At 47.8% G+C, this 27,597-nt stretch overlaps 1 protein-coding gene across 3 annotated transcripts in view; it reads left to right on the top strand.

Moving 5' to 3' along the window:
* The window catches only part of PTPRU (protein tyrosine phosphatase, receptor type U), a 205,984-nt gene that overhangs the window by 137,030 nt on the left and 41,357 nt on the right, over window positions 1-27,597 (top strand). For all 3 annotated transcript variants that reach the window (XM_019547652.1, XM_019547654.1, XM_019547651.1), the window contains exons 15-24: window positions 5,092-5,282; window positions 7,623-7,695; window positions 13,082-13,158; window positions 17,514-17,550; window positions 18,858-18,955; window positions 19,050-19,166; window positions 21,997-22,151; window positions 25,042-25,177; window positions 26,179-26,328; window positions 26,751-26,924. In XM_019547652.1, coding sequence (XP_019403197.1) covers window positions 5,092-5,282; window positions 7,623-7,695; window positions 13,082-13,158; window positions 17,514-17,550; window positions 18,858-18,955; window positions 19,050-19,166; window positions 21,997-22,151; window positions 25,042-25,177; window positions 26,179-26,328; window positions 26,751-26,924 — 1,208 coding nt within the window. The remainder of the gene's footprint in view (window positions 1-5,091; window positions 5,283-7,622; window positions 7,696-13,081; window positions 13,159-17,513; window positions 17,551-18,857; window positions 18,956-19,049; window positions 19,167-21,996; window positions 22,152-25,041; window positions 25,178-26,178; window positions 26,329-26,750; window positions 26,925-27,597) is intronic.

The following is a 27,597-nucleotide window of genomic DNA, read 5'->3' as shown; positions in this document are numbered from 1 at the left end:
ATATCCCAGCAGAGATCATTTTATGCTGCGTGCAGCACTCTCACATAGGCTATAAACAGATGTCGCTTTTGTAGTGGGGTCTTCTGTGGCACTGTGTCCTACCACAGCTGATTCAACTGATTGACAGAGACAGATGTCACCTGGGGCCATTGTCCTGCAGGACCAGGTCTCTGTTGCTTCAGGGGACCTGGGGGCAACCCAGGGAACACTGTGTATTCCCTGCTCCACACTTGCAGATGTACTCCCTGGGATCCCTTGCAGGTGAATTCCTGGGGCGCACATCTGGAAGCACAGCCCAGGGAACCCCATGGCATTCTCTTGCTCTGCAGAATTAAATATATGCCCTGGGATCTCCTTCAGGGGAATTCCTGAGGTGCACATCTGCAAGTGAGGAGCAGGGAATGCATGGGGTTCCCTGGAGCACTCCTAAGTCTGATCCAGGCACCTGGGACCATTGTCCCACAGGATTGGACCCCTGAAGCCCTGGGAGTGCCTGCCTGGGGTGGATGGAGACTGTGGTCAGCTCCAGACTGCTCGCACTTTTGTGCTGTGAACAAGCTGATGTCCACGGCAAAAAGCTGGCACATGCTATTGCTAGTAATCACAGTGCCACCATTTCGGGCATTTGTAGCATGGCAAGAGGTAGGGATGTCTGTTCACTCAGGTTTTATGCCTCTCTCTACATTTTTATAGTGTCACAAGGGTGACCTCTGCAGCCATAGTGGAAGTGAGTTTCTCCCTTGAGGGTCTTATAGTCTAAATCAGTAAGACAGACAAAGATGGGAAGGGAAAGAGAAGCAAAGTAACTTGTCCAAGCTCCCACAACAGATCAGTCAGAGAGTGAATCCAGGCTTCCTGAGCTTTGCATGAGGGGCCTCTGGATTGGACTGTTCTCCATCCCCGCTTCAATTTTTTGAGAATGGAAGTCAGCTTTTCCTATAAAAGTGCTGTGTGCCAAAACCATTTGTACTAGAGAGTTGGTGGGCTCTAACTCTTCAATGCTGTCTTCACCCAGCGTGATTCATACTTGATATTACATTGAGCCTTCCAGTCCCACAAGCACCAGCCTGCACAGTGAAAAGTTTGTCCTGAATACAGAATGTCAACTCACAATCAAATGTTCAACTCAGTCGAATGTAGCTGTGTGCCAGCATGGAAAGCAGATACCTACCTCTTGCTGCAGACACTCCTTTTAGCATGATGTGCACTGCTCCACAGATCCTAGCAAATTCAGTGGGTTAATGCCCATCTCTGCATCCACAACAGTCTAATCTGAGTAGAGCCATGTGTACAACAGTGAAACTCATCCTAGAGATGATTCCACCTGCAAAAGGAAGCAAGAAAGAAATACACTCAGGTGTGACTGCATGTGGCCTGAGCTGCCAAATTCACATCTGGATCTTGCTACCTTTTCAGACCTGGCAGGTGTTGCTTGGATTGCTTCTAGGGGCCATTTGCACAATTCAGATCTGGATGCAAGCTCTAAGTGTCAACCCCCCAGTCTCCTCTCTCTCTCTCTCTCTCTCTAAATCCATGCACTGAACTTTAACATGGACAGTTTTTTGTTGATCTGAACAGCTGTGGGCCTGGAAGTGTTAAAGATGCACTGTGTTCATGTTAAAGGGAGATAGATAATTTTACACCCACTGGCGTATTCATCTCTGTGCTGATTTAGTTGTAAGATAATTCATTCTATGCCCCAGTTTCAACCATATGCTAATAACATCTGTTACTATAACTTCAAGATGCTGCTTGCACATCCATTCCCTCCACAGACTACTGGATTAATATGGTTCCACCATTGTCTCGCAGATAATAGAAGCCTGGAGGGCAAACTTTTCCTCCTTTTTATATAGCTATATAGGTGTATTATTTTTTTACTTACTACCCTATTGTGGCTCCTTGAAATGCTTTTAGTGAGACTGGTTTGTATGAACAGTCTCTTCTCTAAGCATCTGAGAGCCTGCAGCCCGGATTCACTGCTGACTTTGATGTGCTGAAGTCAGTGGAGTTGGCTCTGCTTCTGCCAGCAATGAATTTGGTCTTGTTCCTGAGGGCATGCGTGAGAAAGAGGCTTCTGTGTGAGGCTAGAAGCAAGGCCTGCTTCTGCTCCCGGTTACGCCAGGGCAACACTGCTACCTTCAGTGGTATTACTCTGTATTTATGCTAGTGATTGGGGAAGCAGAATCTGGACTGTAATACTGGAAGCCATAAAGTTGCTTGTTGCAGCAATAGAGAGGAATGTTAACGTAGCAACTCAAGTGGTCTCATTTGATGCCAAGTGTGGGGAAGCAGAATCTTACCTATCCCTCCTCGGTGACTGTCCTGGAGGGAAGCAGGCTGTCTCCCTGCTGACCAGAGGGCTTTTCCATCTGTCCCCCTGACAGGCAGAGAAGTAATACAGAGAAGACACAAGCCAGCCCGGTGGGATTAGACTCTCTTTTTTTCCCTAAGAGAAGAAATCAGTCCAGTACGAGCTCTGTGGTCTGCAGGGCTCTTCTACCTGTCCTTTCCCAAAAGGATCAAGCTCTTGCCTACAGGAGAGAGTGTTCTGTAGTGGCTAGAGGATGAACTGGGGAATTAGGGCTCATACGTTTGGTTCCCAGCTCTGTCCCTGAAGTGCTAGGTGACCACTGCCCTCCACACCGCAGCCGATGTGCTATGTAGAAGGCGCTTCTATATAGGATTACAAAATAATATGATGGATTTTCAATTGCATTTAGTCTGCTCTAAATCAACATGATTCATGTTACTGAGCAAAGGGGCTGCCCAGAGCCATCCCTGTCCCATCACTGCATTCAATCCACATTTACACTTCTGTCCATTGAAAGAAACATTTGCAGTCAATTCTGGGGGTGTTGTTCCACCTCAGAAAAGTGCGGGGGATCATTCATCCAGGGACTCAGACATCTACTGAAGCATCTGATTTTCCTTGCACGCTGTCGCTACTGTTTCACATGCTACACAGGCAAGGGGCAACTTAGTACACCTGCATTAGCTTTTAATAACCCCAGAGATGCATACATTCAACTTCCCGCAACTCAGAAAGAAGAGGAAGGATGAAATTCTTTGGCATTTTCTACCAAATAAAAAAGAACCCTGGGAGCTTTGTGAGTAAGCCAGAAAGGATTGTTTAGAGGCGTTGTTAAGGTAACCACATCCAGAACATGGTTTTATAGTCTTACGGAGAAGCTACATGTCTGCAGTATGGAAACAACACTCCCATCTGGAAAACTGCTCCGAGAGAAGGCAATATTTGGGCATTATTGCTGTCTTGGCCACTTCAAAGAGCACCAGTGCATGCTGAACCCCAGCAAGGACCTAGCAAGGAGGTGATGGCTCATCATGAAAAAAGCAGAGTGGATCTGATTTTGGCTTAGTGATGTTCATGGAAATATTGAGAAAAGAGCCTCATTACTGGCAGTGAATGCTGTTTGAAGACTAGAAATAAGTATGAATTTTTAACATTTGAAGATAATTAACTGCTTAGACACCTTGGTGGATTCTCTGTCACTTGAAGTCTATCAGTCAAGACTTTAGAGAAAATACTTTAAAGGTTTCTAGGTACCTAATTCTGAATTCAGTGACAGTTTAGTGTTTAAATCAAGGGGAGTCTGGTTGTGGACAGATAAAGCAATTACTAAGGTTTTGCTGCAAGAGTCCGGTGGATGACTTCCCACTTGGGAACTGATTAGTTGTAAATGTTGTGTGCTCCCATCCCACAATGAGTGAAGCCAGACTGGGACAACATATATCCGAATGAAGCATCTACTCTATTTTATTGTGGTTTGGGCACCTGAAACAATTACTGAGTGTCAAGCTGTTCTAAGTCTTTCTTTACTTTTCAGTATTTATGAATTGTTTCATCTAGCTATACTTTCAGACACCCAAGTACCTTAAAAATATTGCTCTAATTCTTGCTAAGAGACTTGATTTAGTTCAGACAGAGGTTGTGGGATTAACACACAAATCATTGTCCTGTTTATACAGGAAATTAGACTAGATGGCCATAATTATCCTTTCTGGACTTTAAAAAATTATGGATTATTCCAAATATGAATGAGCATAATTTGACAATGTGGCAGAAGCTCTTTGTTCGCACGCGTGCACGCACACTTTTCTTAACTAAGCCACATTAAAATATTACTGTGTTAATTTAAGCATGTTAATAGTCATTGGCCACTGGGGTTGGCTTGGTCTGGCAGGGATTCATTGTCTACCTTTTCTAAGGTTAGCTGGAGGATCAGGGGAATTTCTGTAGAACTGGCAGTGAAATGTTTGGAACGGGCTGGGGAATGATTTTTTTTCTTTCGCAAACTGTCAGTGGAAATGAAAATAAATTACTTAAATATATCTTCACAGCTTGAAACTGAGATCCCCAAATCCTTCAACTTTTTTCAGTTTCTAAAGCCTTTAATTTTTCACTGAAAACCTGAAAATTTGTATTAAAAATATATATTTTTTTCTATTAACTTTCCACTTCATCAAAAAAAAAAATTGCAGAATTTTCAAGAAGTTCTAGTTGGTCTCTGAGCCACTGGGCTTTTACCAACACTGAGCATGGCATACAGTCATAGACATGTGCTTTGCATGCCCGTGCACGCGTGCGCGCACACACTCGCAACACATTCAACACTGAACTGCAGCCATCTCCAGAGCGAAATGCATCTAGTCTTTGCTAGCCCATTATAATGCAGCATATCAGTTTGTTAGGGAATGACAAAGTCTTTCATATCCAGTTATACCCATAGGAGAAATTTTCTATAGGTGTAATAGTTACCATATATTACCATGATTAGGAATGGCCAGGCCTTCAGGGCTTGCTCATTGTTGCCTGCAGAAAACACTCTGGTATGGTGGGAAGGTTTTTATCTTGCCACCTCTGAGTGCATAGCACTACTGACCTGCTGAGCGTACTGGCTCTGGGTTGACTCAGTATAAAAGATCATCCCTCACTAGATCTCTGGCAGTATGCTAAGCTTCCTCATACAAGGCCAAGCCCAATGAGCTGAGCCTGGGAGGTTGAACAGCACCCCGGTCTCCTCTGTCATCTTCTAAATTGCTTTCACACCTTCCCCACTTTGCTCCCAGGTGACCAGCGCAGCACTGTGGTCAACGAGTCCAGCAGCTTGCTGGGAGGTTCTCCCCGTCGCCAGTGTGGGCGCAAGGGATCCCCATATCACACCGGGCAGCTCCACCCTGCTGTCAGAGTAGCTGATCTCCTTCAGCACATCAACCAGATGAAGACTGCTGAGGGCTATGGATTCAAGCAGGAGTATGAGGTAAGAGTGGTACCCTGGGACCTGTAGGGGATCCTCCCTGGCACGTCATACTTTTTGCCTCCACCGGTAGCCACTTCCCATGGAGAATGGGAGCTGGGACTTTCCTGGGAAGAGGCAGTATCCTGACGTTTGCCATGGGAAGAGTGGATGGAGGGCAAACAGTTGGTTTGCAGATTTCCAGAACATCTGCGGCACCAGCCTGGCTGGTGTTCTGCCAAGCAGGGAATGGCAGTTGTCCATATAACATGCCTGAGGTCCAAGAGCTCGTGACCCAGGCTTCCTTTCAGCTCCCAAGGCCCAGCGCTGCCAGACCTGCTGTGCGCCATTCATCTTCTGCACAAGGGCTCTTGTAAATGGGTCTCCTTTTCCAAAGCTAGCTCCCCTGTTCTGTCTGTGCTCAGCACACAGCAGTGTCAGATCCATGCTGGGGTCTCCAGCTCTCTAATGCGTTGTCCTCTGAGCAAAACTCATTCTGGAAGCCTGGAAATTATGTGGACATGGCCTTCCTTTGTTCCAGCAAAGGGTGAGCTTGTCTGAGGAGAGAAGAGCCAACTTATTCCAGTTCCCATGGCATTGAACTGAAGTAGTTGTAATGAGGAGATCTGCCATCTGACGTTTGCTATAACACACCTAGGCAGGCTGATTTCCCATTTCTTTGGTCTCCCACAGGCCCAACTATTGAAATCTCCCTTTGAAATTACTGTTTAATGTTCAGTTGTTTCAATGTTGGAGCCTTTTTTCCCCCATTTATGTATTGGACAAACCAGGGTTAGTTATAATCATTAGTGCTTCTTGAAAAGCTGCTGCATGTGCTCGAAACTAGTCATTTGGAAGCACTCACATATTATGGGTGGGGAGAAAACATGTAATTTCCTTCCACTTTCCTCCTCTTACTCTGATCCATGAACGTTACTGTCATTACATACAAACCTGTTCTATGCTGGGAGTGGGGCAGGGGAGGGGGGAAGGGGAAGTAAAAAAAGACCCAGAAAAACAAGCTATTTAAAAAAAAAAAAAAAAAAAAGGATTATTTCTGGATGCAGCAGAAATGTGCATATAGTGCAATGCACCTTCCTAAGCAGATGTACATCCATGTCTGAAATGGAGATAGCTCAAGACAAATCTACCACGCTGTTTCTTGAAATACTCAGCAGTGGCTGTTTAAAAGAGGGGGTCATAGATGTTTTGTAGGTAGATAATTAACTTGGAAATCAGTGCCTGGGTTCTGGTGTTGACTCGCCCTCTCTGTATGTATTTGGTCAGGTTAATTTCACCTCCCCTGCCTCAGTTTCCCTTGTTGTAAACCAGGGATAATTAACGTGGACATAATTCTTGAGGTAGCCAGGAGGATTGAATGATTTGCTGTTTGTGATCCCTGTGTTAAGGTTCTTGCCTGACAAGGGCGTCACAAGACTGAGGTGGAGTTATCAATGCCTGGCTTTCAGACAGACATTTGGTTGCTGGTATTTATTTGATTCGTCACTTATCCTTGCTTTTGTGATCGTGTACAGGTGGCCGTCTTGGGAGCAGCGCCCCGTGGGGCTCCTTGCCCAAAGAGCTTAGAGTCTAGTAACATCCTCTGGCACGTTCAAACTGATCCGTGGATTGTGCTATGTGGCTGGATACTGGGCTATGGCTAGGGCTCCCCACAAAAGTACCAGCCTCTTTTCTCATCAAGTGGTTTCCTCACTGCTATCTTTCATTCAAAATGGCTAATGAAATATCACTCTTTAGGGCATTAACTGCTTGGATGTGAGGGTCAGGAAGTAATTTCTCCACATGCAGCTGTGGACCCCATCTAGGTCCAGAGACTGTAAAATGAGCTGGGAGGGGTCTGCTTTGCGAATTGCTCTGTTGGGGCAAACTTGCATACTGCTGTTTGTACCAGGGAACAGCAAAGCAGTGGCATCACCCAGGATTTGTCCCCTTGTTCCGTTAGACTGCATTCAAATTGCTATGCTGGAACTCACCATTACTTCTTTACCATGCTGTGTGGAGTAGGCAAGTGGCACCCTGTTTTATAGACAGGGAAATGGAGGCACCAGGTAGTGAAATGGCTTGCCGTAAAAGGCCTGGTGAGTCAGTGGAACTGACACCCGGCAGTGCTGGGCTTATTCCTATAAATTATGCTGCCTCTCTTTGTCACCCTGTCTTTACAGGGTCTTAATTGGTCTGCAGTGCTGGATACTGCAACCAGTCATGAAGTCAAGCTCTGAGTTGAGGGGATGTTTGCTCTTGCTCCTTTTAGACTCTGGGAGGTTACAGGTACAAGTGAGTGCTGTCAGAGGGAGCCTTAAGTGTATATTTCCTGGGTAGATAATGGACTTCTCCTTTTTTTAGAGTTTTTTTGAAGGCTGGGATGCTTCAAAGAAGAAAGACAAGACCAAAGGAAGACAAGATCACATGCCAACCTGTAAGTACCAGAGACAAAAGCTTTAAAATAAACCCAAAGACCCCTTCCTTTCTTTCTGAATGCTTTGAAAGCTCTGCAGAAGATCCCCTTGGTGTGCACTAGAGGCAGGGTGCAGAGGGCCAGCTCGCTGCACTGCAACAGGTAAACTTTAGGGACCCTGGTTATGCTTTGCTCTTGGCTGTTGCTGGTTTTCTCATCATCCTTCCTGGACATTTGTCTGCATCTCAGAATCTCTGCCCAACAGAGGCCTAAGACTGCAACAACAGGGGTGTGGGGGGTGGATGTCAGTTAAGAAGGGGCACTGAGCTGTGTAAAGAGAGAGAGATGGGAAGAGGTGACTGTGATGTATCATGGCAGCACTGTGCAAGGGATGGGGGCAGCAATGGAATAGCAAGACTGAGGGCATGAGGAGATCTGTCCTGGGGGAGCTTGGCTGGAAGGTGGGTGATCCAAGGACTGGCTAAGATGACCAGGTGAAGTTATGAGGCGTGGGTGGGCCTGGAGTGGAAGAGCAGGGGTAATTCAAGGACTACACAGGGGCAACTGCACAGAGAATTGGAATCTACCCAATTCAAGGAAAGAGAAACACGATAACTGTATTCGGTTGGCTGAGTGCAGCAGAGATCTTGTGCAGGGCAGGTTGTATGAGGCAGTTCCCATTTATTAGCAGCAGTTGTATTTAGCTCAAGCTCTGAAGCTCCACCTGGCATAGGCTCCTTTGACCACAAAAAACCTGTGGAAGTACAGGACTCACTTGTGATGTTTATTGTTATTATGTACAAACACGTATAGTACCCATTATAATTACAGAAGAGTAGGCCTGGAAAAGACCTCTGGAAGCCTGAGGCAGGATTACCCCTATCCAAACCATCCCATGCACATTTTTGTCTAACCTGTTACTAAAACTATATGGTGAACCCCGACACAGTCACAAGGCGTAGCACCCTAACCTGCCAGAGATAAAGCAGGGAGAAAACATCAGCCAGCATCCTGCTTCTGCAAGGGTTTCATAGTTTCATAGGTTGTTAAAATACACTTGAGAGATCTTCTAGATATGTATATAGCAGTACTATTATTACTACTGTCATTATATTTTGTATCATTCTGATGCTTAAAGGCCACAGACAGTTTGGGCCTCTATGCCCTAGGTGCAATATAAGCTCATAGTAAATGACAGGCCCTGCCCAAGAGGCTCGCAGTCTAATGTACCAGGCACAAGTGGAGAAGGCAAACAAGGTTTCAGGGCAAGCTTTTAAGGAAACAGTGGAGGTTCAGTCCTGCAGAAGTGATAGTGTGTTATATCTATAGAGTGCTTCTCTGTTCAGCTTCTTTTTTCTGACAGTCTGTGGCCATGGTCTGTGAGCCATTCATGCATTCATCTTCATAGGAGTTGCAGCTTCTGTTTGCTTTCTAAAACCAAGGAATCGGAGAAAGGGGCAGAAGCCAAGGAGAAGGGAGTTGGCTCTGACGCATCCCACAAACTGATAGAAAAGAAAAGTGACTTGGGGCAAGCCTTGGGGAGGAAAGTCAGGTTTCCTAGTTCAGCACTTCTGAGGCTGCTACTGACTTGCGTTTTCCCAGAGGTCCCACTGAAATGGAGCACATCATTTGCATCACGTGTGCTGGCTCCTAACACAATGCCATCACTTGTCGATGCAACATCAGTTTAGCGTGATTCTTCAAACCCCAAACTATGTACACATGGGACTCTTTATTGTGCTGCAGGCTACCACACGACATCAAGTTGTTCTGTGAGTTTTGTATGAGCAGGGCTGTAGTGGGGAGAGACATTGCCTGAGGAGTCTGAGTTTGGGGCTGGACATATTCATCAATACAGCCTCCTCCCTACAATGTCAGATAATCTCCCAGCTCCATCCACCTTGTAATGCAGGTTTACTGGGGCTTGTCAGGGTGACACCTATGAGGTGTCTTTAGACCCGCATCATGTTTTAGAGTGAATCCACGTCCCACAGGTTTAATTTGCAAGTGTTACAGAGTCCCTTGTGTCCCATTCAGAGCCATGAAGATATCTTTACCACAGAGCAGCCCTTTACAGGGTACAGGCATTCAGTTCTGCTGTGCTGGTGCTTTGCCATAATGGCAAACGTGTATGGTGCTGTAATATTTGAGAACCGCTCAGGAGGTGACCGTGGGGAATGAGTTGCCTGGGGTGTACCGAAGGGGAGGCATTCGATGGCCCGGAAGGGACTGGGGCAACCAGAGCCAACCTGATCGGATGCTGTGGAAGCCCAGTCAAGGCTGCTTCACCACATCAATGCTTCTGTAAAACACCTCCCCCATGAATACCTTCCCCCTGGTTATTTTTACTGCTTCTAAATATATCTAGTTCCTCTCTGTATATTGCAAATTGCTGCTGCTTGTTGACATGACTAAAAAAAGGAGAGCAAACCATGCCCAAGAGCTAAACAGAGGCCAGCAGCGACAGCTCCCACTCTTTGAAGAATCATGGTTGGGGGTGTGCAGGGGGCTGGCACTCTCAGCACCTCTGTTTTCTGTCCTGGTGAATGAAGGTGCCTGGGAACAGAAGATGTTTCATTGCTCTTTGTGCTCTCCCAGGGTAATGCTGCCCTGTGGCTGCTCCTGCAGGGCATGGAGCTGTAGCTCTGGGGCAATGCTGGATGCCCTGTGCAGAGCTTTCCAGTGCTGTGGCCCAGCCTAGGTGGAATAGGGAGTCAATGCTCTCAGGCTGACGTAGAACCATAGAAAATGAGGGTTGGAAGGGACCTCAGGAGGTCATCTAGTCCTGCTCAAAGCTGGACCATCCCTGACTAGCTCATCCCAGCCGAGGCTTTGTCTAATCTGGTCTTAAAAACCTCCAAGGAGGAAGCTTGCACCACCTCTCTGGGTAACTGGCTCCAGTGCTTCGCTACCCTCCTAGTGAGAAAATTCTTCCTAATATCTAACCTAAATTTGCTTGCTGCAACTTGAGACCTGCTCCTTGTTCTGTCATCTGCCACCATTGAAAACAGTCTAGCTCTATCCTTTTTTGACCACCCCCCTTCAGGTAGCTGAAGGCTTCTATTAAATTCCCTCTTGGTCTTATCTTCTTTAGACTAAGTGAGCTCCTGTACACATGGAGGGAGCCTGCTCTGACATGTTGGTAGTCCAGCGCGTCAGAGCAGATTCGATTAATCGAGTCTGCTGGAGCACGGAAGTTGACGTTCTCCCGCAGTCTTGCGCATCGTGTAGCAGCATCACCGCACATCTCCACACTGACAAAATGGCGGTGGGGCACTTTGAAATATAACACAGCTGATGAGCTTTAGTTCAGAGCACCCCACTGCCATTTTTTCAGCGAGGGGATGCATGGCGATGCTGATACATGTGGTGCATGGGTGCTTTTAATTAGCGCAGCTCGCTCATTAAAGCACCCAGCACCATGTCTGCAAGCATGCGTAAAAATGCCCAATAAGTCCAGTTCCCTCTGTCTTCTAAGAAGTCATTGCCATCAGGATGGTGACTGGGTAGTCCAGTTATTGACTGTGTGCATGTGTCCTTAGACTCTAGTGGCCAAACTCTTCTGTGCTACACACTGCTGTGAATCCCATTGGTTCAGATAAGCTGCAGTACTAGAGATCCTACAGGTTCAGAAATCGTGTTATGTCCTACAAATCACAAAAATGGCGTAAACACCTCTGTATACCAATGCTGACAGATGTCAGGATAGCGTTCGTAGGTTTCTGGCTTCTGAGCCATTAGAGTGCACCCGGCTCTTGTTTGTCTGCAAGAGTTTTCTGTGGTCATGGGAGTCTAGGAGCTGGAGCCTTCTGCACCAACTATCTTGAGAATCAGTAGCACAAAGTTAACTGGAGTCATTGGAGTGCCCTGGGATTTAGACCCAGTGGATTTTAGGCCCCCTCTGCATGTGCAGGTAAAGGTGCAATTGGATCTAATGCACGACTGACACAATTGTGCCTTCTGCCATGCCACATGTGCATAGCAGGAGGTGCGATTGTGGGATTGCACATTAGATCCAATAACACCTTATTGCTGGTGTAGAGGGAGCTGATCCTGGGCTCCCTTTGCATTGGCAAGAAGCAAGCTCCCAAGGCTGGGATCCCCCTTTGCTGTGGGGGGCTTCCAGCATGGGGGCCATGTGGAGCCAGGACAGAGAGCCCATCAGGTGCTGGATTCTTGTTACCTGGGACCAAGAGCCCTGTCAGGTGCAAGGTGCAGGGACTCTCAGTCCCAGCTGCACATGTGAGCCCAGGGGTTTCATGTACCCCCACAGCCCTTAGGATTATGGCAGCTACCTTCTCCATGGCCTAGGGTTGTGGGGTTTTAGCACCCCCAAGCCTTCGGGGCTCATGGCATCCATGATCCCCAGGGCTCTGGGGTTTTACACTGGACGTGATGCAGCCCAGTGGCTGGGGGACCTGTCACATGATGGGGCTCCCAGCCTGTTACATGTGCAGATTAAAGCTCAACAGCAACCAGCTGTTAAGTTAGTACACATTTTTGAGGTCGAACTTTATAGTTGGTTGGAGCTTGTTATCATGTGATAGCTACTTTGTACGTGTAGCTGGTCTTAAGGTAATTGCATAATTAACTAGTTAATTGTGTGATGCCCATAAGGTATAGAGGGGGCCTTAGAGTAAGATTTGGCCTTAACTCATGTAGATGGGAGCAGCCATTCCAGAATGGCAGCTCCTAAGGAAGCTATTTCCTACTAGAGAGACACTTTGGCAGTCCCTGAAGGGATTGTTCACTCTAATGGCCACAACCTGATAGTAGCTTGAGGGGCCTCTGTAGGAAGCAACACATGGCCAGCATCTTGCACACTGGGGCCTAAGGCAGTGATGTTCAGCCTGTGGTTTTAGACACAAGTGGATCTTTGCCACCTGGTGCATCTGTCTTGGCATCTGCAGGGCTGGAGCTCCCCCTGCTTGGTCTCATCTCTGTAGATCCAACAGAGTGCAAGAGCTCTCTATGGTGTCCATAATACAGGAGTCTCTGGGAGCCTTCTGGTAGGTAGGACCCGGTTGGTGCTCTGTGATGACAAGGGGTTGTCTGGGGATATGACCCATAGCTTTTGCCTTAGTGTTAGTCAGTTCAGCATCATGGGCAGGAGCTCGCTGCTCAGGAGAGGTCCTGGAATAGAAGGGCAGGAGGACAACACATCAGGATCAGGGCCATCAGCAGAGCTGGGGATGAGAAAGGGTCAAGACCGGGTAGGGGGGCATGAGCACTGTGGGTCAGGAGTGTGGGGCTTCAGTACTCAAGGAAGTCCCTTCCTTCCAAAGCAAGTGTTGGGAAGGATGCTGAGGGCTGGGGGGTGGGGGAGAGTGTAAAGGCCCAGTTTCTGACCTGTGCCCACTTCAGCCTTTCCATGATATCACAGTATCTCCTCTGATTTGGTTTCCAGATGACCGGCATCGAGTCAAGCTCCACCCACTGCTTGGGGACCCCAATTCGGATTATATTAATGCTAACTACATTGATGTGAGTACCTGGGGGTGACCTCAGTCTTCAGGGGGAGACGGGGTCAGCGCTCTAGTGTTCCCACTGTCTTCTCTTAGTGCAGGGAAGGGAGGCATGTAGTGATGAGACGGGCACCCTACAAGATCTATTTGTGGCTGCAGATGTTTCTATAAGAGAAATCCAAGCAGTGTGTAGAGGGAGAGGGGACATGTGGAAGAGATGTGAGGACTGCAGCCATACCCACCAAAACCCATTCTTCTAACAAACTCTCCTGGTCAGCCTGACAGAGCACAAGGCTTTAGAGCCCATGCGGCTCATGCTCTTTATCTTCCTCTTTCTGCGTCCCCAAGGACACTCTCTCTCTCCATCCCTCCTTTCCTCTCTCCCCCCCATCTCTCTGTCTCTCTCTCTGTCATTCCATCTTTTTTTCTGAGGTCTTTTTCTTCCTCCATTTCCATGGACCAAGGTGTCACTTTTTTGTTCCGGGACCCCTTCCTGCCTTTCCCCAAGTAATGGGATATAGGGATGAAGTAGGCTGGGAGTGAGGAGTGGTTTGGGCTGAGTGGGTAGCTCAGTGCTGCAGTATATAGCAGGTCAGGATGGAGATGTTCAGCAGGGCCAGAGGAATGGAGTGAGCAGCAGGTCAGGATGCTATGTATGGACAAAGTGGGATAGGGAGCTCAGGGCTGGATTAATCAGGCTGAAAGTGCATGGGTATGGCTGTGGGAGAGACATTCCTGGCTCAAACTAGGTCAGTCCGCCTCTTTTTTTCATAGACGTTTAGCCCAAGAGCGTCCTCGGTCCATCAGTGATTGCTGAGCCTGGCCTTTTTCAGCCTGCTGGCACCAGTCGGTTAACTACACAGCTGGGAGAGCCTGGCTGAATCTGGGGATTCACACATGACTTCTCTGTAAAATTGTCTGAAATAGAGCAGATCTCCCTTATCCCCCAATGGGCTCCCAGCTCAGGGCACTGGAAAGGGCCCCACAGCAGGAAGGTCTGAGCAAGACCACTCCACGGTATCTGTGCAGGTTGGTTAGTGCCCCTTCCCACCCCCTCCTCTCTCTTTGTGACCCGCTCTTGCTGCTGCCGATGTTCTAATCTGTTTCTTGGACTGTACCTCACTAATCTCTCTGTCTCTGATCTTTTTCTTTTGAACCTATGTCCGATTGGGATCGTTAAGATTCGGATAAACCGAGAAGTAAGTAAACTGTCTCCCTATCCTCTCTTCTCTTCCTGTTCCCCTTTGTTCCTCCCAAGACGCTTCTCTTTCCGGCTTGTGCTACCAGCCTGATCCAGATGGGCATTGGAGTTGCCTGTGTGGTTATGGCACTTCATTGCACCTCACCAGACTGTGGTGGAATTCCTGCCCCTCCTACAGGTGACATGTGGTTTTTGGGAAATCATTTCTAGCCCCTGTGTCTCAAGTTTCCCATTGACAAATAGAGGATACTGCTTCCCGACCTCACTGGGGACAGCTGTCAGAGTGAGTCTGTTAGGGTCTGATTCTTATTTCCATTCTCCAGAAGTGAACTATCTAAATGGGCCTTTGAGTGCACATACCTTCCACACACTCCAACCGCAAGACCCCCTTACACTGGCAGAGCAGAGTGGCCAGGCCCAGTCAGGCCCCATTATGTTTGCAAGGAACACGGACAGCACGATGGGGATGGCCGGAGAAGCAGACCTAGAGGGTGTTTATGTTAAAGAATTTTCTATCAGGACAGGCATGTTTAATACAGCCCAGGCCAGTGGTTGTCAGTCTTTTCAGTCACAGCACCCCTCCACCACTTTTCTGAATGTGGTAGCATCCCCAGTTGAGAACCACTGATGATGCTACCTCAACCTACTTTAGTGCTTCTCAACCAGGTGCTGCTGCCTCCAGGTAGAAGTGCCTTACGGCTGCTGGTAGCTGTCCTATGTGCTGTTTCTGGGATGAGTGTGGGGGATGGGATGGATGGGGAAGGTTCATAAGCTGAGCCAGCTCCATTTGCTTTAGGGTGATCAAAGAGCCCTAATGAAGCAGGAGCATGTGTCTGACAACGCTGTGTGCAGGGCAGTTCTACCTGGCTGCCACAGGCAGCAGTGTTAACATTTCAGCACCCCTGAGGGGGTCTTGTGGCATCCCAGTAGAGAACCATTGGCCTCGGGTGTCAATTTAAATGGATACAGGAGAGGCACACATCGTTCTGTCCCAGGGTCTTTTTTGATCTAACGTATGTCCCTCCAGAGGGCGTATAAGATAAAGAAAATAAATAAACGATTATTAAAATAAAAGCCCTCCATACTAGAATAAGAGCAATCCCCAGGATGTTATTTCTGTGCAAGCACCAGCTCCTCCTTCACTGGTTGGACTTTCACACAACACCAGACTAGCAAAGAAAGTACACACCAGGCTCGTAGTCTGCTCAACTCAGCATCACCCAGATTGCAGTTATTTCCGCCTAAGCAGCAAGATCATTTTTGTGAGTCTGGCAATCAATCTTGCTGCTGTCAAGGGTTTTCTTTTTCTTTTAATTTCCTTATCGATTTCCTGAAATAGCATCATTACAGTGTGGTCAAGTCTGCTTCTTCCCTCCAGGAAAAAACACTCTCACATGAAAACAAACCCAGCTGAAATGGCACGTTCTGCAGTTACAGCTGGAACCCTTCCTGTCCTGTTATTGGCCTTGTTAAGATTTGCTCTGCTATTTAGGCTGACACTTTCCTATTAAGAGTTAATAATGTTTGCAGTAAATGGTTTGGATGAATGAGGGGAGTTGGGCCATTATTCAGTGCCATATGGCGGCTTTGGACTGGGATATTATTAATAGGGCTTTCACCATGACATTTCCTGCTGTCTTAAAAATGTTTGTCAGTGCTGCTTGTGTGAGCAGGAGGCCTTTGGACCTGACACCTGCCCTCCAAATGCCTATGCCACTGCTTTTACTGCTTCTCTCCGACTTCCATGCTATGCACACAGCAGTAGCCGTGGATGGAGTGGTGCGGAGGGAACTGAGAGCTTGGGCATCGCGTGGCAAACTAGAAGATGGAGCAGGGCTGGTTGGCAGAATCTGCTCTGGAAAAGTAGCTGGGTGTGCCCCTCATGGTCCTCGCTCCATTCTGCAGTGGAGTCCCGCTCCCCCAGCCCTCCTCTTCTCGGGGTCCTATTTACTCCCTGCACTCTCTTTTCCTCTACAAATTCCTCTTCTCCTCTGATTGTCCATCTTTCCCCATTCTTTGCATGCCCCCTGCAACCTTATTTTCCATGGTCCTGTGCCCTCCTTCACATCCTTGTTCCTTCCTCACCCTCTCTCTGTCCTCTTGCTTTCTACTTCCCTGTCCTCTCTTTTCTCATTCCCCCTCCCAAGCATAGAAGGAAGACTGGTCTCTTGCTATCATCTGTGCCCTAGCAACCAGGAGAGGAGTCACCATGTGTGGCTAACTAAAGAGACATTGTTAGCCATGTTAGTCTGAAGTCAAGTAGAAGGCAGGATAGACTTTCACCTTTTTATAGACTTTCACCTTTTATTTATTTATTTTATATATATATGACCTTTTGAGCTAAAACTCACTTTATCAGATGCTATGAGTTTCAGCTGATGAAAGCTTGGACTATCTATCTATATAGATATAGATATAGATAGCTAGATATAGATATATATCTATATCTACTTTGGTAAGTCTGTAAGGTCCAAATCTACCCAGCTAACTAAACTAAATGTCAGCCCATTCACTGCTTCCAGTGGTGCATTCAGACTTTGCTTTATTTTGCTCTTGACAGGAATTGAGGTTGCTTCTGCTCTGGGGTAGGATTGCTTTTGCTGATAGGAAAGTTACGTTGGCGGGGGGTGGGGCTCAGAGAGGTCAATAGTGTCTTTTATTAGGCACAACAAGTCCCAGTCTTCAAGGTCCAAAAGGACAAGCAGTTACAAAATGTCATCAATATGGAGCCACAGAGTCTTGTATTGAGGTCAGACCTCCTATAGACTAACATCCTGATGGCTCAGGATGTTATCTCTCATGTTGATGGACCTTAGGGGAGTTCAGAGCAAAGGGCTTGTGTGCTCTGTGTACCTAGTGGACTTGGTTTGTAAACTGGTGTTCAGTGAGTAGTGTTTGGTCAGACATGAGCTTGGGTGGGCTGTCACCTACTCCAGTCTTTCCTGTGGCCGGAGGAGCACTGAGGGAGCTCTATATGGGGGAACATAGAGTACTGGGAAGTAGTTACCTCTGTACCCTGAACACATAGTCCAGTGGTTTTATGAGCTGGCCATTGGGTTGATCAATGGGAGTAGGGTCTTCATGGCAGTCCCCAATGAGGTTGATGGTGTATGAGCTGTTTCTTGATCATGTATCCTTCCCTAGAGGTTTAATGGAGTCTTGTTCCATTACAGGGTTACCACAGATCCAACCACTTCATAGCCACTCAAGGTAAATTATCTTCCGCATCCACACTTCGCCTTTTACTCCATTTCCCCCAAAGTGAATGGGTAGCCAGTAATTTGGGGACTAGTTAGCTACAGTTTTTTTCCTCCAAGGGATTTGGTTTTGAATATGTTAAGGCAGGGCAGGGATCACTTGTTTCAGTGCAGAGCAAGGAGGAAGTTTTTTGAAAATTATTTCAGCTCAGTAGCGCCAAGCCAAGCAATCTGTTGTTTTGCTCAGATGGAAATTCAAGCGTGATCACAAGTAATACTCACTTGTGATCCACTTGTATGACACCACTCTCCCTGCAAGGTCGCAGTGACCTCTGCAAACTGAGAGGTGCACGTCAAAAGTATGGAATAGATTTGGGAACAGGGCTGGAGCGGAGTAAAGTACTGTGTCTGACTGAAATGGCCACTAAGGGCATTTTTACATGCGTTTCTGGTGCAGTGCCAGGCACTTCAATTAGTGAGCCACATTAAGTAAAAGTGCTTGCATGTCACATGTATCAGCGTTGCCACGCATCCCTGTTTTGGAAAAAATGGTGGTGGGGCGCTTTAAACTAAAGCTCTTCGGACATGGTTTATTTTAAAGTGCCCTGCTGCCATGTTGTCAGTGCAGAGACGTGGTGATGCTGATGCACAAGACATGCAAGGTTGCCCGTCGATTCTCGTGCTCCAGGAGTAGCCCTAACAGACTGCCCTTTCTAGAACGGATGGATCCATTCCCATTGTTTAGAGGCTGTTTCAGGGGGAAAAAGGCAGGCTTCCTTGATCCTTTTGTCCCAACACCCCACTTCACTGGCTCACCAGGACTGTGCTCAGCTCACAGATATCACCTATTTGCATCAGCCCTCCTGTTTAAACAGATTTACAAAGCCCAGCACCCCCAAGCAACCCTACAATGTCAAGGCAGTGCATGCAATTCCACCTGAACCCTTGCCAGAACAAGCCAATGCATGCAGCCCTTCCACAACAAACCACTGTGCACTCCTTAGGGCTCTCACGAGACTTCACAGATTAAGCTATTACTCCCAGGCAGTCCTATATTGCCAAGGCAGAGTATTGTCAGCAGGGAGAACTAGTTCAACAAGGAGAGAGATCCTGGTTTCAAACTCCTAACAGTTGCTATAAGAAAGAGTGAAAGGAAAAGCCTGTGGAGTGGAGACTGTCTGTTCCTTTGTGTATATGCAGTGTGTACCACAGTGGGGCCCTGATCTCTTTAAGTTGTTTGTAGTTTAATTATAATAATGGGCTTTTACCCATCTTTTTACTCCCAAGGGCTTCTCAGTTCTTTTCCTCTATGTCTGCCAGGTCCCAAGCAGGAAATGGTATATGATTTCTGGCGCATGGTGTGGCAAGAGCATTGTTCCAGTATAGTGATGATAACCAAGCTGGTGGAGGTGGGAAGGGTAAGGAGTGCTCTGTTTCTCTCTCTGCTGGCTTTGGCTCTGCCAGGATATGTTCTCTTGCAGAGGTAGAGTGTGGTCTGTCTGCTTGTTGCAGGTGAAGTGTTCCAAGTACTGGCCGGATGACTCGGAGATGTACGGAGACATCAAAATCACCCTGGTGAAGTCAGAGACGCTGGCAGAATATTCTGTACGGACATTCACCCTGGAAAGGGTAAGTGTCTGCTTTCTGAAGCTCTGCTTGCTGTCCTGAAGATGGATGAGTCCCTTTGTTCTGTCTTCGGTTATGTTACAACATGGCTGGTCTCAGCCAAAGACATGCTCCCCAGAGAAGGGGATGCTACCAGACAGCAAAATCCAAAAGCATAGCAGAGGTTCCAGGTGCCAGGCAGATAGACAGGGTCCATCATATAGTAATACAGAGTGCATCTATGCCTCTGCTGGAGTCAGGCAAGTGGGCTGTACTTTCATGCACCCATGTTATTCCAGAGCAACTGCACTGATTTTAGCGGCACCACTCCAGAGTCACTCTGATGTTCTTGAGAAAAGGGTTTGGCCCACAATTCTGGGGCTGGTCCCAGCAATTTGTAGCTGTTGTAGCTTTACAAAGGGCCTGATCCAAAGACTCCCATCTGTAATAAAGTGTACTTAGGTATGAAATGTTTGAGGTCTTCGTAATACAGAGCTATGTGTCCTGCAAGCCATCTTTAGCCATGCCAGCATTGCTCCCTGTGGCATGTTCTCCAGCATCCTATTGAAATGATTCAAAAAACAGGATTCTCTTCAGGGAGTCTCTTTCTCTGTCTGATCATTCTTACCTGTAGGAAGGCTGAGGTTTGTTCAGTGTGAGCTCCCCACTTTGCCTTCTGTGATCCCTAGTTAGGCCCTGGGGAGCCATGTCTTCAGAGCCTTGCAGAATGGATCGTATAGGTGAACAGCACAGAACTGCTTCTTATTTATCTACTCAGTGTTGATCATTTAATTTCAGAGGAAGCACCATATAATTGCAGAGGGGATGAATGATGATCTCCATCCTCTAGTCTGAGGTGCAGGTTACATAGCAATTACTGTACAGTACGGTGGCCAGGGACATAACCAGTGTAATTTACCCCCTAATCTACAGGAACATGAAATTACTGCCTACTTACGAGCTAGGTGCCGAAGGGTCTTGTGGAACTAGTCCATTCATTACAGATTCATTACTGCCCTGTAGGCTCTCTGAAAGGGCTCCTTATCATTGCTTGTTTATTTTTAACCCCATTGTGCTTGATGGGACAGCAGCTTGAATTGTAGGTGACTGTAGGGTACTGGGGACATCCAACCATATTATTGCAGGTTCAAAAGTCTTAGCAGTGGCCACCCAGCTCAGCACCAATGTGCTTAAATTTCTAGGGGATCAATATTTGGTAGTGCTGGAGTGATGTTGATGCCAGGACGCTCCAGGAATGATGTAAGAGGCAAGGATTTTTTGGGTGATATCTTTTATTGGACCAACTGCCTTGTTGGGGTAAAGTTAGATAAGCTTTCAAATGCAAGGCATTCTTCATCAGGTGTGAGGTGGGAAGCATGCACAGTGATGATTAAGAACAGGGGGTAGATCTGTGAAATTTGGGAAAGGAGAAATATCCAGGGGTGCCATACAAACAGTTAGCAGAATTAAAAAGCTTGATGATTATTGGGAGATCAAGTCCTATTGAGAGGGAAGAGGGTCAATAGCACCTGTAGTGTGCAGGAAGAATTTCAGGAGTCAGGTAGATTACAGTTATGCCATAAAGTCAGTACCAGTGTTCAGTGGTTGGTTCGTAGCGTATGGCCAGCAGATAAACTTTTGTTCCCAAACTCACCTTTGAAAGATGTTTGGTAGATTTCCCTTGAGATTTCCTATGAGGATTGTGAGAACAGAAAGGAACCAGCAGCTCCATTAAAGCCGTGATGTTTGGCATGTGTCAAGCAAGTATGGCAAGATTCTCCACCTATACTTGCCTGAAATGAGTGTAGGTTGTTACTATCCTGACTTAGTAGTAAATGATTTATTTAAGTGCACAGTCTTGGGGGATCAGGCTTGCTAAGCCAGTGTGCACATCCCTGCGAGTTCTCAGGGGACTCTCCACAGTGCATGTGCACACATGGCTAGTGAGTAATGGGCATGTTGCCTTATAACCTCTCTGTTGCCCTTTGCTATGGCACAGACTTTATGTCTTGTTAGCTGGTTGCTAACATGCTGTTGGCCTTTATCACCTCTTGGCAAAGGCAGCCTACCTGGTGACATGACTTCAGCAGCGTCATGCTAGGGTCTCCTGGAATGACACTACTCAGGGGATTTTCTATTCTGAGTATTTCCAGGGTCCCCCTTAAGCAGTGTTGAGTGACTGGCATGTGGGGTAGAGTTAAGGGGGCTTTGCTGCCAGTCAGCCAGGTGGATGAATGTCTTTGGTGTGACATAGTGACCCCAGGATGCTGATTACCTGGAGCTGGGAGCACTGGGGATGCTCCAGTTCTGTGTCAGAGAATGTGTGGTTGAAGAGTGCCATTCCCTTGTGCACTTTCAGGGAGAGCAGCTTGCCCTTGTCAGCCATAAAAAAGGCCTGGTGCTTTTGCATGGTAGGGGGAGAGGGACAGTAACCCAGACAGGATAGGGAGGAGGGGCCAGGATTTTTGAGCAGCCTTCCCAATTGGCACCTGCTGTGACTCCCTGCCTCAAAGGATGGCAGCAGCTGCCTTGGCTCACTGCACAGTCAGAGCAGCAGAAACCTGTGTTTGGACATGTGCCCCCTGCCACTGATCCAAGGGGAAACATTGCCACACGTGGTGCCAGGGCAGCACCTGCACTGACACACAATTCTCCAGGTGCCCTGGAACACCGGCAGGAGGGAGTCTGGTCGCTTATTAAGCAGAAATCATCTGTTTCCTCCTGTCTGGACTCCAGAACAGCTATCAGGAGCCTGGGTCCCCATCCTCCCCTCCCTGTGTGCTCACCAAGTCTTGGCCCCTGCATACCAGAGAAATGGCCATCACCTTTACTTTGCCTTGTGCTTCCTTTGCAGAGGGGTTATTCAGCGAGGCATGAGGTGAAGCAGTTCCACTTCACTTCATGGCCAGAACATGGGGTGCCTTACCACGCCACAGGGCTCTTGGCCTTCATCCGAAGAGTGAAGGCTTCCACGCCTCCAGACGCAGGGCCAATTGTCATCCACTGCAGGTAAGAGGCAAATGCAGGGACATGAGGAAATTTCTTCATCCCAAAGACACCAGGGATTTTACTGCAGGAGCTGTGGAGGGGAGTAGCTGGTAGCAACTGTACTGGACTGTCTGACAGGTAGGGGCATATCCAGCAGATGAGTGTGCACAGGGTACCCATGGGCTGATTCTTCATCTGCCAGCTGTCTTGCAGTGCAGGTCTGCGAGCAATGCTAGCTTGGAGTTCACTTGGGGGAACTGGTATCAGGGACCTCTCCAGCACCCTAAGGGGTTTCAGTGTCACCTGTGCAGTTGAGCTCCGGGGTCAATTCCCATTCATAGGAAAGTACTGCTCACTGCAGGTGCAACAGTGCTCTGCTTCTTGCAGCACAACCCCCCTGTCCCACCCCCCCACACCCTTCCCTTCTTCCCAGCACTATGATAATTCAGTGGGATCAGCAGTGACTGTGAGCAGAGAGCTCCCCATCCTCTTACAGGCCCACATTATAATCAAAGTCCTGCTCTAGATGCTCTAGGTTCTTGTGTGGCTTGTTTCAATTACAGTCATTTGCTGGGAGAAATCAGAGCGTTTCGGATAGGTCCCTGGCTGCCAGTATAAATCGTCCCACTCTGGAGTCGAGCCAAAACCTGGAGCTCACCCTTCCCCTCTGAACTCATCTGGACCTCCTTGTGCTGGGGGCATGTGGGAAGGGGGCACTGCCTAGGTGGAGGCTTGTCCCAGGGCCCCGTGGCCCGGAGCAGAAGAAACATGACATTTAGACTAAAAAATTTAACAGGGGAATATGAAATCTATAAATTGGCTCTGTGAAAAAGGGAAGGCTGAGGCAGGTAAGGAGCCTCTGGTTTATGGCTCTGGGTTGGAAGTGCCTGTGTGAATGTATTGAGCTATAAAATGTTATTACCTAGGCTGATGGGTAACAGGGATTCAGAGGGCTAGCAGCTTTCTCTGAAATAGGAGGCAGCCAGTAGACTATGCATTTCAGGCACTTGTGGCTTAGTATGCTTCACTGAGGGTCTTCTCGCACATGTAGAGGCTGCAGATCCTCTCTTCAGCGTCAGTACAGGTCCAGAATAGGCAGGAATGGGTTAGCTCTCCCTTTCCCCCATGCCATGTTTTCAATATGCCGCCCCCCTCCAGTCCAGCACATTTTAACCTTGCTGTAGGACACGCCATAGTATGTGACAGCAGAGCAGTCTGGCCAATTCAGTCCATGCCTGCTCTACTGAGATTTACTAAGGAGGACACTATCCCCAGCTGTAGTCATACATAACCACAGGATTAAAAGCAAAAAATAATTTCATAAGAACTGTTCAAGCGCCAGCAGATGAAAAATTCTTTCTTTGATACGTAAACCTTCCTCAAAATGCAGCTACCTCCGGGATGGAGCAAGGCAGCTGCTGAACCATACACAGTAAAGTGGCTCAGCAGCTTAGGACAGGATGTGAAGAGGAAGTTTATATCTGACTGGGAGTGCAGGTGGTATTTAGAAAATTAGAATATGATTGCCCATTGTGGGACCTGGCCAGGACACCAGGGTTCATCCTCTCATTCTCTTGAAAAGGGCCATTTTTTTTTAACAGGAAAAGACAGTTGGGACCAAGGTTGTACATCTCCCTTGCAGATGGCCCCTTCAGGAGCACAGTCCAGCACCTTATCCCTGCGCTGCCTCCTTTCCTTGTTCCAATGGAGTTTGTTTTCAGGGAAGAGCTCCCCAGACTGTATCACCCACACCTTTTTGTTTTAGCATACATTTGGGGTTTCTTGGCAGTCTTCCAAGGACTGACCATGCTGATAGCTGCTTAACTTGCAAGAACAAAAAAGGAGACTCTGGGCATCTTGCCATGCAGCAGAAACCTAAGGTGCACCCAGAATAGTTGACAAAGCCTTCCCTTGACAGGTTAATAGCTCGTCCTCTGCTGGGCAAACAAGGAGGAGATGATGAATGAGAGGGATTTTTTATTTGATTTCTCCTTGTCAATTGCCTCATCAGTATTCATTCACCAGTAACAACGAGTGTGATTATTTCCTGTAGTCTGTAATCACTGATCATCACAGAGAGTGATTCCTCAGCCCCAGAAATTAGTATTTCACTGTAAAAGACTCTGAAAAGAGAAAAGGGGGACAGATCTGTTCCTAGAATGGCCAAGGGCTGACGTTGCTCAGGCTGGTGGAGTCGCATAGAAAGGACAAGTGTGGCGGCCGGTGCTGGGATGCTTCTGACACTACGTCTACACGGCACAATTAAGTCATGCGACTGGCACTCAGATCTGAGCTCAGGTGTGACTGTCTTCAGTGACTCACATGACTGTATCCTCATTGTTTTTCCATTCACCTGTAAGTGCCTGGGGAGAGGCCTGTGGTTCTTTCTCAGATGCTCGAGGAGTCTTACCTAGTCGGTTGTGTCAGCTGAAAGAGAACCTCTCTGTCCCTTTGTGAGGGTTGTGAGAAGGTACCGGGCACTCTCAGCACAGTAGTGATTTTGTTGTGTGCACCTCACTGCAAAGTTAGAGGGTTTTCATGGAGCCCAGGCTCTTAACCCACACCCCATCTGAACAAGACATCCCAGTTCTAGACCCCCTCCAAAACGAAGATGTTTTTGTGGGGTGCACAGTAGTGGGATAGGCCCAAAGTGGGGCTGTGAGTCTGGGTAAACTGTGTAGGCTCTGAATTCCTTTCAGCTGCCATCCTAGAGGGGCTTGCTTGGAGCTAACATTTGAGCTGGTTGATGTGACTACTTTCAGGTTTGGGCAAGGGTAGAATACAGTGCATGTGTCTGTATGTCATATGTGCATGTAGACACTTTGTCATCTAACTTTACTGATGGTATACCTGCGTAATGTTAATGACATCTTTCTCTCTCTTTCTCTAATTTCCTCCACCTTTCCCCCAGTGCTGGTACAGGGAGGACTGGTTGTTACATTGTCCTGGATGTGATGCTGGACATGGCGGAGTGCGAGGGGGTCGTGGACATTTACAACTGCGTGAAGACACTGTGCTCACGGAGAATCAACATGATACAGACTGAAGTGAGGAGAGAGTGGGGGTGGAAAGATTTTGTTCTTCTGCTTTTTAGCCACAGGTCTACTGGGCCTGGCATTCAGTGCAGGCTGTTGGTGTCTCCTCTCCACAGAGGTGCTGTAGGTGCTGTCAGAGAAAAAAAATAGGCCTGGTCTTTGATGCACATACAGGAGATCTGTGCATTTCTCTTACTGAATTCTCCTGAGACCTGGGTTTGAGTGAGCAGTCATAACAGGGACCACAGAGTGCCCCAATTAAAATCATTGTCCTAATGCTGATTGTTAATCCTAATTAATTAGAAGCATAGATGTTACATAGCCATTAATAAGGTTTTCATCATGTTAGTATCCAGACCCCAACCCGTACTAGACTCCTTCCCCACCCCCAAGTCCTCTGCTCTTGTGTGTCCCATGACAGGCATGAAGCCTGGCTTGAGTCTTAATACTGTAGTCTTACCTGCTGCCATTCCTACTTTGCTGGTAGTGACAGAGGAAGTGATATTCCCTCCCCAAGTTAAGTCAAAATATTTTTTTTGCAGTTCACAAGACTGCATCTGAAACCTAGGTGATCAGTGATCCTTAGCCTAGCTATGAGTGACACTCTCACATCCAGTCTTACAAGCCTTTCAGCCTCGCAGGTCACTGGTTTGTCACTGTAATGTCCATTAATGTTTCCTGGGAAACAAGAATCCCTGTCCTGCTACCATGGCCCTGCAGTGCCGTCTTGGGAATGGCCTCAGCAAACATGGCAGTACCTGGAAGCTGTGGAGAGCCATGGGCACCTAGCTTAGTCCTTTAGAGAGGGCTAATGGCAGACCACTTGTTCAAGTATCAGAGCCAGCTCTGGGCAGTAGAGAGAAAGTTTACCCTGTACAAATGTATCTGGCAAAGAGGGAGGGTCCTTGTGGTGTCCAGTGCCTGGGAGACCTCTTGGGTGCAATGAAAGGGGGAGAAGAGACCTTCCTTAGCTCCTGCCAGAACTAAATCTGCTTTCCTTTCCCACGTTGAAGGAGCAATATGTCTTCATCCATGATGCCATCTTGGAAGCCTGTCTGTGTGGGGAGACCAGCATCCCGGTCAGCGAATTCAAGCCGACATACAAGGAGATGGTCAGGATAGAACCACAGAGCAACTCCTCGCAGCTGCGGGAAGAGTTCCAGGTGAGCTCCAACAAGGCTTCCAGGACCGGGGGCCATATTCACTCTTGGCAGGCCTCAGAAATCCTCTGAAGCTCTCCTTGGATGACAGATTTCTAACAATTAAACAGAGAAAGGCCACAGGGCTTCTCCTGTGCTCCTAACCTCAAATTTGCCTTCCCTTCATTATCCCTACCCCATGCTCACTGCTAGTGTCCCCCTGTAGGAAGCCAGGAGCACAGAGGTGGCTGAGTGAGCTGCTACCAGGCTCCCATAAGGGGGCCTTTTCTCACTTTCCTTCCTCAAGGCTCCACCTAATACTTGTTCTGCATGAGAAGGGGAGATCTGCTGAGACTTCAAGGTGCAGGGAGCCTCATAGAGGAGACTTGGCTTTGGAGAGAGATGGGCTGTTGCACCTATTAACATGAGCACCCTGTGCCTCACAGACCCTGAACTCAGTCACACCCCACCTGGACGTGGAGGAGTGCAGCATCGCCCTCCTGCCACGCAACCGGGAGAAGAACCGCAGCATGGACGTCCTGCCTCCGGACCGATGCCTTCCCTTCCTCATCTCTGTGGATGGGGACAGTAACAACTACATCAACGCGGCCTTAACTGATGTGAGTGTGCTCTTGGGGAGCTCTCTGGTCTGAGGAAAGATGGGCCAGTGCCCAAGTCTAAGCATGGTTCTTACTTTCTCTGTTGCTTGTGACCCTGGGTCTTATTTTTCCTTGGTTTGCATCCAGTGGCTTCACTTACACTTGTACAAAATAGGCGTGGACTCTTGACTAGTTCAGAGTAGGTGGCATTAAAGGCGATAGCATCTCACTGTAGCTAGGTATAGGTGATCCTCTCCTTTCCCACCCCTGTTAAAAGGTCACAGACAATTGTGTCCTGAAGTTATGAGACCCCAAATATGGTGACAAAATTATTTAGCAGAACTAAGGCCCTGAATCACTAAGTGTCTTCCAATATGCCAGTGAGCCTTTTGGCATGCAGGGCGCTTCTGCTTAGAGAGGAGTGCAGGTGATGAGGTGACATGACTTGCTCATCATCTGGGCACAGACGGCTCTGCTGGGCTTTGTTTCCTGAAATCTCCTTCAGTCTTGTGCCTTAGCTGTTCAGAACAAATCCAAATCCCAGCCTTATTTTATACAAGCCCCCGAAGTTCCAGGAAGGAAAGAGAGAGAGCGAGAGTGACAGAGAGAGAAAAAGGTGAGTTATACATGCGTCTCTGTGTGTGTGTGTGTGTGTGTAGGCTTAGGTATTGCACTAGTGGGTGATATATATATA

Source organism: Crocodylus porosus, unplaced genomic scaffold (assembly GCF_001723895.1).
Source record: "Crocodylus porosus isolate Cpor-Errol unplaced genomic scaffold, CroPor_comp1, whole genome shotgun sequence".
Taxonomy (NCBI): domain Eukaryota; kingdom Metazoa; phylum Chordata; order Crocodylia; family Crocodylidae; genus Crocodylus; species Crocodylus porosus.
Note: the sequence above shows the minus strand (reverse complement) of the source record. Positions and strands in the feature narration are given on the sequence as shown.